A 13,699-nucleotide genomic window follows, 5' to 3' on the forward strand; every position below is an offset into this window, starting at 1 on the left:
CCTCAGAGATCCTCTGCCTGGGGCTCTGGCCCGGAACCCCTTCCACCCACTCTCCTGATAACTGGCGGGCCCACATAGAAGATTTAGATAAATATGAGACATCTGACACCTGGGAGGAAGCCACTGCCATAGCTGAATATTCATCTGGCAGCCTTGGGGGTGCTGGGGGTGGGGATTGGAGTGCTTGTGGTGGAGGGAGGCGAAGGGGAGTTCCAAATTGAGCTAGGCTGGGAAAGACCCACTTTGGAAGCTTAAAAGCCAATTTGGTGGGGCAGGGCCTGGCCCATGGAAGGTGAAAGGGAGTGGTGAGGATGGGCGTGGGAAGGAAGCCAGAGCGGCGCGGTCCGCAATTCTGAACCGGACAGCCAGGGAAGAGGCGGGCTAGAGCTGGCGAGGAACTCCCGATTCCCTGCTACATCTTGCTGATGCAGGCTTCAGCCTCCGTCTCTCAGTAGGCTCGGGAGCCAGAGCCACAAGGGTGGGGGTGGGAGAGTGGAAGGAGGCGGGAGGAGACTGAGAGAGACGCTTACTCACTCTACTCAGAGTTGCTGCTGGGCTTCCTACAACTGGACTCCGCGGACCCTGGGACGGTGACCCTCGCCCGGCAGCGCCGCATACAGGAGGCAGACGAAGAGCCAGGACCGAGCGCCTCCCTGCAGGATCCCGGCTGCCATGCACGGAGGGATGGCTTGGGGCTCAGCCTGGCCATCGCTACTTCTGCCTCTGTGGCTCATTTGGGGCGCCGGCTGGTCCAGCGCGGCGTCGGGGGACGACAACACGTTTCCTTTTGACATTGAAGGGAGCTCAGCCGTGGGCAGGCAAGACCCTCCCGAGACAAGCGAGGCCCGCGTGGTTCCGGGACGCCTGCTGCCTGCTGCAGAGGTACGGTGTCCCCTCTTCGGCCGCCCCTGCCGGGCCACCTGCACCCCACCGCAGCCCCTGCCACACTCGCCCCCTCTCTCCCTTGCCCACTGCCATGAGGGTTTCAGCCGGACTAACTAGATCAACTCAGAAACTGAAAAGAGAGTTTTACTTAGTTGATTTGGACATGGTGAGCTGAAAGTTGAGGCTTTAAAATGTGTCTGTTCAGAGTGGCGAAGTGCTGGCATACTTTCCTGCTACTCCCTCACCTGGAGAGCAGCAGCTGTCAGCGCCTTTCTGACCCATTTTGTCAGGTCACAGCACCTGGTGAGAGTGTGCCCACCCCGTCGCTGGCTACTGCTCCTCGCAGTAAAACCCAGTGCTTCTTGTTGAGTTAGAAAGTCTTCTGCCCCCACGCCCCCCGCGCCTCTTTGCCTGGGCAGACTGAGTCGGTGGGAGAAGCTATTAGGAAACCGCAAAACATAATTTACAGAGAAACCTGCCATCCTATGGCAGAGTAAAACTAACCGGGGTGTGCAACTGATGATATGCTCATTCCAAGAATTGCCGTTTGAATACTTCTCAGTCGCCTTTGAGTTGCAGACACAGCCACAGTGTAGAAACTTGGTGAAGGCAGTGAATCCAGAGTGATTTAAGAGTTCCCTGAACCCAGATTGACAACAGCAAGGCCAGGGCGTGGGAGATGCTAAGAAGGAGGAAAATGAAGTCACCTAAGTTCATGGGAAAGGAAGAAGCAATTGATCTGACAGTACACACACACACACACACACACACACACACACACACACTATGGCTCCAACAACCATACAACTGAAACAGCTATGTGAGTCAACTGCATTTGCAACATGCTGGAATGTTGCTATTAATGCTACTCATTATTGGTACAACCTCAGTTCATTATTAATGATTAGAAATAACATGGTTATCCTTTACAGTAAGGCCCAACCGTGTTCCTTAAACTGAAAGGATGAGGAGACCAGAGCTTTCCCAGCTGTCATCTTGGTGCAAAATGTAACCTCCATGAGAAAAAAGGGGGCATGGCTTCTGGTGGTCCTCCTACCAGTGAGGCTACACAATGCCAAGAGAGCTTTCACTGCAGGCAGGCATTGTTCCCACCTGTTGCTTTGTTCATGGGAAGTCCCTAAATGAAATACTTGACTTAGGACAAGGATTGGCAGATAATGGATAGGAGGCCCAACTACATTTGAATATTAGGCAGGTAATGAATTTGGAACATATCTCAAATATATCCACAGTAAAGATCATTTTATTTTTCACCTGAAATTCAAATTCCAGGCATTTTGTATTTTTGTCTGTTAAATCTAAAGATAAAAGCACACAAAAATGTTGTTGGTGGTGTTCAGTGAATAATTAAGAAAATAATTGTTTGCATTTTAGGGTACCTTAAAATGGATGTTGGCACCCTTTGCAGCTTCTTATATGCCCCTCGCCCCGCATTCAGTGGAAAACTAGGCAGATGGCACAGCAAAGTTTTTAAATGTCAGGCTTTTTCAGTTGTGTGGTCCCAAGTTTAAATGTCAAACTCCTTGACCTGGGCAAGTTACAGGTGCCTGAACTACAGATAAACAATTGAGAACTAGAGAAACTTTTGTTGCTTATTTCATACCTCAGACAGTTGTGACCATGAAATGAAATAAAACATAGAGTGTTTAGCATAGCATCTGACATGGTATGAGTGGTTTATACATGTTCAGGGCTATTATTATAAAATCATGTGGATTATGAAACTAAAAGAAACGTCTATTACTTCATTTTTTAAAAATGGTACTATTTTACTTAATATTGTTCTTACTCTGTTTGTCTGTATCCTTCCAGTCTAAAATAGCGCCCTGTAGAGAGTTGAATTTGTAGTGTTAGGTTCAAAGTGTTAGTCAGTGTCTTTGGTTCAGGGAAAAAGAAAGAAGATACTAACTGTTCCGGGAAGGCTGAAGTATATGGTTTTCAAAGGGTGGGATTGAGGTAATGATGTTCCCACGGCATAGTTTTGCATAATGCCTCCAGTTAGCCTGTGGTCCCCTAGCCTTCCCAACAGCCCACAAGCAGGTTTCTCATGCTGTTTATTGCCAGTAAGTAGACGTGGAACCAAATACATTTCTGAGACTTAATAACATGGTACAACTACTTTATTGGGTGAGTGGGTAGAGGGAGAGAGAGAGAGAGAGAGAAAAAACAGACTCATTATTTATGGGAGAGGTCCAAACTGTGGAGGATATCCTAAAAATAGACCGACTTTATTTGAATTGGATTGATATGAATGATTATTCCTCGGTTCTCCTTCAAAGGGAAGGAAGAAAAATACCAAGGCAGTTGTGGGACAGTGGGAGGTGTTTGACTGATGTTCTTCCTGTGGTTTTCCCAAACTCCTTGATCGTAGACTTTTGTCCTCTGCATCTCTGGATCCTCAGCCCTGAACTCGGACATGACTCTGACCTGCTGTGGGGCTTGGTAAGAATCGAGCCACAAATACATGGGACACACACAACATAAAAGCAAAGAGGAAGTCTCTCTTTTCCTTGTAAAACAAGCCCAAGCCTCCCCAGGAGGCAAAGAATCTGAAAGAGAAACACACGGGGGTAACTCTGGGCTAGTTCAGAGAATTTTCCCACCTTCTTTGTACTTTCTGACAAGCAATTGACTGTGTACACAACAGCTGAGTTTATGAAGAGAGCAGTTGTTCAGAGTGATGAGTGTGGACCTTGGGAATCTTAGGTGTTTTGATAACAATATTCCATGTTCTAATATTTCATATTCAAGAAAGAGGTGGCTATTCATTTTATCATGCATGACTACAGCAAGTAAAACTAGGTAGATCTCTTCTTGGTCAACTAAAAATGGCAACATCACTTAAGGATACATGCAGGAGTGAAAATAAAGAGCTGCCTGAGCATCAGGGAGCCAGTATCAGCATGTTCTTGGAAAGAAAGATTCTTGCTAATTGAGGAGAAGTAGGAGTTAGACAAGGTCAAGAGTACTAGGTTAGAGACCAACCCATGGTTGCAAAGGAGCCACTCAGAAACTCAAAAATAGAGTCGGATAAGGATTCCACTTGAAGGGCCAAGTGGGAGGTGATGGAGAGACAATGATGCTATTATGCTTTGATAGATAAATGAAAAACTAAAGAAAAATCACTGACAATATTGAGCAAACTCACCTGAGAGGAGAAAACAGGGCTTTATTTCCTGACAGTGAGTTTTGCTGCTACTGCTGTGTTAACATCTGTACAGTACCCTACACTGACAAACTGACTGCCTAAGACAAGGTACTAAGAAAACTCATTTTGTGGGACACTGGGACATTTCCTCCTAACTTCATTTTAGATATGCGCTCTCATGTCCCAAGACATTGTTAGAGCATCTGCCATTAAGGGGTTATAGAATGGTTATTGTTATTCAAAGACTTTTTAGATCTCTTTATCTGTGTCTTCTCTCTCTCTCTCTCTCTCTCTCTCTCTCTCTCTCTCTCTCTTCTCTTTCTCTCTCTCTCTCTCCCTCATTTTTTCCTCTTTGTCACCTACTTTGAGATTGATCCTGAAGCACCACCTCCAGACCTTCAGTTCCTGGCCTAGACCATAATTCTATACTTGTTCCAACAATTTCACTAGGAAATTTGAACCTCTCCCATACAGCCATTTTTGTCACCTTTTCATTTGGTGAACAAATTTTAATCCTTACTGATCAATAAAATAAGCACTAAGAGTTGGAGCCAGCACTATGCCTAGTGGGTGCACAGTTCCTGCAATGCCACCATCCCATAAGGGTACTGACTTGAGTCCCAGATGCTCCGCTTCACACCCAGCTCCCTGCTGATTTACCTGGGAAAGCAGCAGAAAGTGTTCCAAATGCTTGGGCCCCTGGGAGACCCATGGGAGACATGGGAGACCCAGAAGAAACCCACTCCTGGCTTGAGGCTGGCCCAGCTCTAGCTATTGCAACAATTTGTGGAGCATATAGGTAGATGAAGATTATCACTCTGACTCTGTATTTCTCCCTCTCTCTCTCCCTGTCTCTTCCTGTCCCCCTCTCTCTCTGTAACTCTGCCTTAAAAATAAAATAAATTAAAGCACTAGGAGGACATAAGAAAGGCACAGTCCCATCCCTACCCTCAAGGGGTAAGCAATCTAAGAAAGAGAAAATATTTAGAGGCACTGTATGATCAGAGTAGATTAACATTCAGTAAGTGTGGCTACTGACTGGTGTCATGTAGATAATACGGGAAGAGGATGACCACAGAGATGGATCAGGTGCAAACAACAGCCTACACAAAATATACTGAAGAAGGACTTTAAACATATTCCAGAAGAAATGGAAGACAGTAGTTGCGGTGGCTTACAGCTTTCACTGATTCAGTACTTTCCATCTGCCAGAGAGCAGTGTAAGCATTTCCCAGGAATTGCTTTTAACCTGATAATTATTAATTTATTACACAAACATGAAAACAAGGCATAAGCTCTCTATCTGCTAAGTAGTACAACCCAAAATGAGTATGGAAATAAATTCTAATGTGTGTCTAGAAAGGGGTGACCAGTCAAGTAGAAGTGTACCTAGGAAAAATTTTAGTTTTTGGAATTCCTTTAAAGGAAGAAATTTAAAATGCCATTCTAAAACTTTCTGTGTAGTGCTTGCTATTTAACTATCAGATGTTGAATAAACTCTTAAGAATATGAATTGAGATAACATGTCCCTTCCCCCACCAAGTCTAATAACCACTTTTTAAACTATTCTTGTATTCAAAGAAAAAAAAAAGCACTTACTGATTTATACTATGTCCCATGAAACTACCTGTATTATTTAACTTAGCTCTCAGTCTTGAAAATTATGCTCATTTTAGAGGTGAAAAAACTGATGTCTGGTAATGGCAAACTGTCCAGGCTTCGAAATTCCATTCTCTTTTCCAAGTGTCCTTTCATTAACTGTGAAATTTTCTTGTATCCTGTTTTCCTTTATAATTTTATAAAGGAGGCTGAAGCCTACATTAGAACCTCTTGATTTAGGTTAACAGAGATGTCAAAAGAGCACTCCTAAAGAGTGCATACTTCACTGAACCAAAGTTGTTCTCAAATTTCTAGAAAATAAAGAATTCCATTTCCTAGAGTACAGGAGTTTTGTAGTTCAACTAGAGGAAGTGATTTTTTTTTATTAAATAAAGCAAACATTTATTAAATGGAAGTGATTTTTTAATGTAATAAAACGTAATCACCATGAATGTTACCAATTTAACCTTCTTCAAGGACACAGTTCAATGACATTAAGAATATTCACGTTGTCATACTGTTGTAAGCACTGTCTATCTTTCTAATGGAAGCCAATTAAACAAGAGTTTCCTATTCATTTCCCCACCCAGTCCCTAGCAACCAACATTTTCATTTCTGTTTCTATGCATTTGACTACTCTAGGTGTCCCATATAAACCCAGTCATGCAGCATTTGTCATTCTGTGCCTGGTTTATTTCACTTAGCATAACATCTTCAAACTTCACCCTTGTTGTAGCATCTTTCAGAATTATACTCTTTCTACAGACCGAATGCCATTCTATGGTAGGAAAAGACATTTGGGTAGCAGTTAAGATACCACTTGAAATGCCTATATCCCAAATGATACCAGATTACACTTTCCTGCATAATGCACACCCTAGGAACTGGTTGGGACCCTGCCACTCATATAGAAGACCTAGATTGAGGCTCCACAACCTGACTTCAGCTAGGCTCAACTTTGGTCCTTGTGGGTATTTAGGGAGTAAATTGTAGAATGAGAGATCTCTGTCTCTCTTTGTCCCTCTCTGTCTCACTGACTTTCAAATATATAAAATTAAAGTAAAATAAAAATTCTTTTTTGAGACAAATATATTGCATTTTATTTATACATTCATCTATCAATGGGCATAAGACAATGGGATTTTATCTACCATTTGGCTATTGTGAATAATGGTGCTATGATGTTCAAGTATTTGAGTCTGTGCTTCCAATTTTTTGGCACAAATACCCAGAAGGAAAATAGCTGGATGGTATGGAACAGAGCAAGTTCTAAAATGTATATTTTTATAGTACTTTGAAAGAAATGCATCGTATCAGTTGTGGGTCCCTAAGTAACAGGAAAGGCAAGGGCTGCCTTTTCTGAAAGGATAGCCACTTCTCAGCATTGCCAGGTCTGTGGCTATTCTGTTTGTTTGTTGTTGCTTAAGTTGATTTATTTTTGTTTATTTGAAAGGCAGAGTAGCAGAGAGATAAAGATAGAAACAAAAATGGAAAAAGAGAGAAAGAGAAATCTTCCATGCACCAATTTACTTCCACAGCTAGGACTGGACCAAGCTAAAACCATAGGCAGAAACTCCAGCAGGGTTTCCCCTTGTTGTGGGGAATTTTCATGGAAAAAGATGAAAGCTACTTCAGTTCTTGTCTCACACAAAGGAAGAATTTGCATACAGACGATTTCAGTGTGAAAAGCAAAATTTATTAAAGATAGGAAGCCTCCTGGACAGCACCGAGAGGGAAAGTTCAAGAGAGACTCCAGTCAATGGTGAAGGTGGTGTTTTTTAAATGCAATTCGAGTAAGCTGAACAATGGTTAATAATTAACAAGAGGGCAGTGACACAACCCATCAGAAGACTACAATTGTAATCCTGTCCAGTTTGTTCACGATAAAACAAAATGCCACCCAAAGGGTGTAACTGGTAACTTCATTCCATTCTCATGAAGAATTAAAAACTCAGTAAGATGGGAAGGCACTTTTGTCTTACTGAAAGTACCTGCTTGGCAGAAACAAGCACTTTGCACACTTTTAAAAGAGACTCCTCCTTTGCTCATTCCAGCAGAGAGGTGACCCTGACTCCTATTAGCCTCTCTACCTGTCATGCCATCGGAGTGGTAAGGACAGAACCAGTATCTGCGGCCTCCCAGATACATCAGCCCAAAGCTGGATTGGAAGCCATGACTGGACTGGATCGCAGTTTCTCTGATATGGGATAAGGGTGTCCTATTCAGTGGCTTAACCCCTTGCACCACATTGCTTACCCTCTGATTTTATTTTGTTTGGCTTTTTTCGGAGGAAACAAGAATTTGAAATATTACATGAAATTGCTGGCTCAGGGTTTATTTTTTGTTTGTTGCATTTTTCTTTTTTTTTTTCTTTCTTTTTTTTTTTTTTTTTTTTTTTTGTGCTTTTAATTCCCTATAGGTTAAGTGTTAAGGTTAAGTAGGTTAACATACGGGGCAGATTCAACCCAATAGTTGTGCAGCTTCTACTTCATAATAGTTTATTTTAACCTTTTACCAAAGTCATCATGTGGACTTAGGAGAAAAAGGGCATGATGTGAGTTCTGCTTCAGCTCTTTGACTTGGTTGACTTAGTTCACCATTTAGAGGCTCAGTTCCTATCACTGTAAAAGAATAGAAATGTATTTGTTTCACAACATTGTGAAATTTAAATGAATATGTGTAAGCCACCTAAAACAAAGTTAGTTCTCAGTTTTCTCATTCTGTCTCTATTTCCTTCTTTTATTATCTACCTCTGGTATTCTGGTAAAGAATTGTAGAATGTTGTTTATAGTAGTTTGTTATCTAAATATCTTTGTCCTGTAAATAATTTTGACAGAGTTACAGACAGAGCTGTCATTCGTTGATTTACACCCGAAGTGCTGCCAACAGCCTGGTTGAGACTAGAGGTGAAAGAGGGGCACTCATTCCTGTCTCCCACATGAGAGCAGGAGCCCAAGGTCCTGAGCCATCACCACAGCCCCCCAGGGGTCACAGCAGCAGGAAGCTAGAATGAGGAGCTGGAGCCAGGTGTGCCAGCTCAGGCACTCCAGTGTGGGACATGGACATTCTAACTGGCAGCTTGATGGCTAGATCAAGTGCCCAGTTTGGTTTTCAATTTTTGCATACAAAATGACTGACTGTCCAATATTGGAGGAGGGAGGGAGCAGTTTAGCTACTCTAACCATTCTGTATAGTTATTCACGAAGCTGCCTTTCCCCAACAATAGAATAATCTGAACAGTTAAAAGAAATGAATGGAGTTTTCTAAGTCTCTAGAAAGACCAGACAAAAACCTCAACACTTTTGTTATGACAAGGAAAATAAGCCTTTTTTTTTCTTTCTGCAAATTTCTAATTGGATTTGTCACAGTTTCTTGAAATAAATAATGTCAAAAATATTGCCTACATTTAGGATTTTTCTTTATTTGTAGTAATCATACTTTATAATAGGAAGAAACAATTAAGACACTTGGTTAGGAACCATTAAAATCAGATTGCCAGTGTAAGCTTTGAGCTAAAAAAAAAAATCCTTGGCTAATTATTTATTTTCTAAAACAAGTAAATCTGATAGGTTGTTGAGATATAATGACCATATAGAACAATATTTAAGTACTACTGTATTTGAAAAAGAGCAACATTTTTTTTCTTTTTCTTTTTTTTTCAGCTAGTGTGGTCAAGTTAAATTCTGGGAAATGGTTTACTAAAGGGAAGTTTAACCACAGATGTTTGTAATTCCAACTTAAGTTTCCCATCAAAGTCTTAATGAAATTCAGCTGCCAGCAGTTCGACTCTGAATCTGAATCTTTTTATCATGAGAAACTTGGGGGAAATAGCATTCCAAGGCTGAATGGTAGTGGGAAAATTTCCATATTCAAGCCCAAATCCTTTGCACAAAGTCAAAGTATATAAAGAAACTAATCCTGTTATTTAAAAAATTAAGGGAGGTATGTGCAGATGTTCTTTGTATAAATTTCAAAATGATATCTTTTCATTCCCAGGACTTTATTAGGTTTCTGTGGTGTTTTGGTGGAAATTAGAAATGCTATGTTTACCTAAATGGAGTGAAGTATCTACAGTTAGGAGTTCATGAGAACTGGTCAGTTGGCAACATCTCATTCCGTCAATTGCCTGTGCATTAGCACATGTCTTTTGCAGACTGGGTCAGGAATGCATGCCACACATCAACTAATGGAACCCCTGAGCCAGATGCAGATTAAACTATTCCCTCCCTTAGCTGCAATGGCATATAGCATTAAAGGAACTCAGAAACCTTAGGGATCAAAGAGATCTTCAGTAAGGCTTGCTTCAGGATGTAACTGCTACAGGGAATACTCTTGTCTGTGTACAAAGTGCATCTCATTATGGCTTACCGCACCAAGTAGCTTTGGAAGACCAATGTCAGTCCAGTGATTGGGTCATACAGGTAACCAACTAGAGGCAAGAGACTTGTGTAATGCTGGGATGCTAAGGCTCTAGAACCATGTAGGATCACAGTACAATTTAGGGTTTTAAGACTAAAATCAAGGCAAGACACTTCATCCACAGCAGGGCTAATCTGTGGTGACTTTCGAGTTTTGTACCCATGGTGTGTGTGAGTTTCCCATTAATAAACAGTGATGAAATTTCACAAGCTTGGCACACTGTCTTCCTGCTAATTCTGTCATGAGTCCTGGTAGTAGCAGATGGGCTCTGTCAACCCTTGCAGTCATAATTATACTACAGAGAAAAAGCTCGAACCCTTGCTGTAGACTGGGTAGGACAGAACATTAGTCAGCAAATATCTTCAGTGAAATTTCTAGAAGCCAGAATTGTCAGTGTTGAGGTGTGGGAATGCCTTAATTGTTGTTGACTTCAGGGAAGAGGGCTCTAAAACATTACTACTTAAAATGTGGTCCAAAGATGGCAGCCTCAGCATGACCTGGGCATGTGTTAGGGCTGCAGAACTGCAGATTCCTTTCCAGAGTCAGCATCTACCTTTTATTACACCTCCCAGCAGTTCATATGCACATTAAAATATGATCCTGATCTGGTCATATTTCTCCAGAGAGTATAGAATGTTGTCTGTGCTCTACACTGGGAAAATAATGAGATATGGAAGGTCCAGTTTCCCAACATGAGAACTATTAAAGCTACTCCTCCAGTGGATGCTTTCAAGTGGGACTGAGACCTGCAATAATGTACTTTTGCATCATGGTGTGTGTCTCCTTCTATATTAGACCAGGCAACCTGTACTCCTAGCTGGCACTGGGTCGCCCTGACACAACTTCAACCTTAAGACTGCATAACAGCCATAAACAACCTATGGGCCCAAACCCATTCTGGTCAGGTAACCAACTGGCTCCCAAAATCTTTTCCTTTTTAAGATTGGTTTTATTTGTTTGAAAGGCAGAGTTACAGAGAGAAAGACAGATAGGCAGGCAGAGATATCGTCTGCTAGTTCACTCCCTAAGTGACAACAACAACCAAAGCTGGGTCAGTCTGACACTGGGAGCTTTTTCCGGGTCTCCCACGTGGGTGCATCGGCCCTAGCATTGGATCATCTTCTGCTGCTTTTCCAAGTTTATTTGCACAGAGCTGGATTGGAAGTGGAGCAGCTGGAACTGAAACCATCACCCTTTTGGAATGCCAGCCCTGCAAGCAAGGGCTTTACCCTCCATGTCATGGTGCAGTGCCCTAAAATCTTTTTAACTTGAAATATTGAACGCTCAATTAAGACTTGGTGTGTCTAGGGTATTGTTATAAGCATTTTATGAGTATTATTATTTATTCTTTAGAATAATCCTATAAAAAAGGCATTAATATTAACACTGCTGAGGAAACTGTATCATACAGCAATTGAGTAACTTAAACCCAAATCCGGCTTCACATTCTTTTATATATAGACATAGACATAGACATAGATATAGATATAGATATAGATATAGATATAGATATATTTTCTTTTGAATTTTGAATTATGTGGTACATTTTTGTATAGGCTGGGGTTCTCCCCCAAACTCCCACCCCCCATCAGATTTTTCCCATTGTATTACATAGTGTAGTCCTTCATAAGGAATCATAATTCTATTAGTCTCTTATTTAAGTGTACCTCGACATTGTTGATACAGACAATGTCAGACAGTCCAGCATTCCATTGTCTACACATGTCCAACAGTTTCATTGAGAATCCATCTTTCGTCTGGATGCAGGGATGCATGTTCCATTGTACCCCCACGTCTGTATATGATAGACCCCAGTACTCCATCACTATACATCATCATAAGTGAGAAGCCATGAAACAAGGTCAAAAACCGGTATGAGTTAGAATAGCCACAACAACAACAACAACAACAACATCAGCAACAAATTATAGCACCTTGAAAAAATAACGCGTCACTGAGTAATCAACACATGAGTGACAAAAAGGAAACACAGAAGTCACTTGGGAAAAATGATGCCATGGTATAGTTCATGAGGTGGCTTCATGTTCTTAACCACTATGTTGCAATTATCACCTCATATTTGCTTCAAACTTCAGAGTACACCAGCAGTAGCTCAGCACCAAAGTTCCCAGAACTAGCCAGGAAGGTCAGAGAGCTCTTATTAGAAAACAAACCTGTAAACAACATATAACTAGTGTTATGTCTTTCCTTTAAGTGTTGAAGTACAGTCACCCACCTGCCTCTACCTTCTGTAATACTTGGAGGCTCTTCCATGGACATTAGAGGAAAAAAATATGAGATAATTTCTAAAAGTGTATATAATTGTGGGACCCCAGCTATGCTGTAACATTAATTTTTCGGTAGTATCCCAGGTCTATTTGTGGATCTACAATTCAAAATAACTTGAAAAGGTTGAGGAACAAGTTTGAACTGCAGTTTAAAAAAAAAAAGGACCCAAGGGGAAATGATTAGACAAGTGCATCAATCACAGGAAATCCTAGTGAAGGTTTAGAAAGAGTGTGCCTTTTAAAATATTTCTCTACAAATTACAATAGCAAAAGAAAGGAAACTGGGCAACGGATAGACCTCAAGACAAACTAAGGGAAACATAGGTTGATAACTCTTTTCCTAGAAATTAGCAAGTGCTGCAAAGAACAACTTGTCTGAAATAAGCGACTTATTCATTTAGCACGAGACAGGAAGAGGCTGATTCTCAAAGGCACCATTCAACACATCAGTGATTCCAATGTAATGGACCCAGGCAGTCCCTCCTCCTGGACCAGGAGAATGGCTGTGGTATTGGTCGTCTGTGGAAAGCACTGTAACGTGGAACTGGGGATGGGAGGTATATTAGAGTCCCTTGAATTCACGTACTTTATTCTCTTCTTCCTCTACCTTGCTATGTTAGCCTGTGAGGGCTGCTAATTCACTAGAACAGGTTAGGTATCCGCAGCAGGCAGAAATTTGTTTTCTCACATTTCTGGAGCAGTCTAAAAGCAAAGTGCCAGTAGGGTAAGCAGGGGAGGTTCTTCTTGCAGCGTGCTTTTGTGACCTTGCCTCTGTGCACATATACAAAGTGACTACTCTTGTATCTTCCTGATCCTATAAAGACATCAGTTTTTACCAGATTAAAATCCTTTCTCTGTGATCTCATTTAACCTTTGTTACCTTTTCAAAGGCCCTACCTCCAAATATAGTTATACTGAGCTTTTAACATATGAAATGTGATTGCATCAAATCAGTCAATAGCATTTATTAATTGGAATGTGTTCAGCAATAATTTATTTTAAATGAAGAAAAATAATGTATAACTGCACAGTAAAACTTCTGATTAAAGAAGATAATTAGTGATAACACCATTTTAAATATGATCAAAAGTAAGATTTTTTCATTAACTTTCAGTTACACATTTTTTAAAAAAGATTTATTTATTTATACTGGAAAGTCAGATAGAGAGGAAGAGAGGCAGAGAGAAAGATCTTCAATTTGCTGATTCACTCCCCAGGTGGCCACAACAGTCAGAATTGAGCCCATCTGAAGCCAGGAGCCAAGAGCCTCTTCCGGGTCTCCCACACCGGTGCAGAGTCCTAAGGCTTTTAGGCCGTCCTTAACTGCTCTGCTTTTCCA

At 41.3% G+C, this 13,699-nt stretch overlaps 1 protein-coding gene across 1 annotated transcript in view; it reads left to right on the top strand.

Moving 5' to 3' along the window:
* The first annotated feature begins 336 nt into the window (after positions 1-336).
* LAMA4 (laminin subunit alpha 4) overlaps positions 337-13,699 on the top strand; it is a 137,999-nt gene continuing 124,636 nt past the window's right edge. Inside the window, exon 1 of the mRNA XM_004580311.3 lies at positions 337-882. Within this exon, the coding sequence (XP_004580368.2) occupies positions 673-882 (210 nt within the window). The 5' untranslated portion in view covers positions 337-672. The remainder of the gene's footprint in view (positions 883-13,699) is intronic.

This window comes from Ochotona princeps, chromosome 1, assembly GCF_030435755.1.
Source record: "Ochotona princeps isolate mOchPri1 chromosome 1, mOchPri1.hap1, whole genome shotgun sequence".
Taxonomy (NCBI): Eukaryota; Metazoa; Chordata; class Mammalia; order Lagomorpha; family Ochotonidae; genus Ochotona; species Ochotona princeps.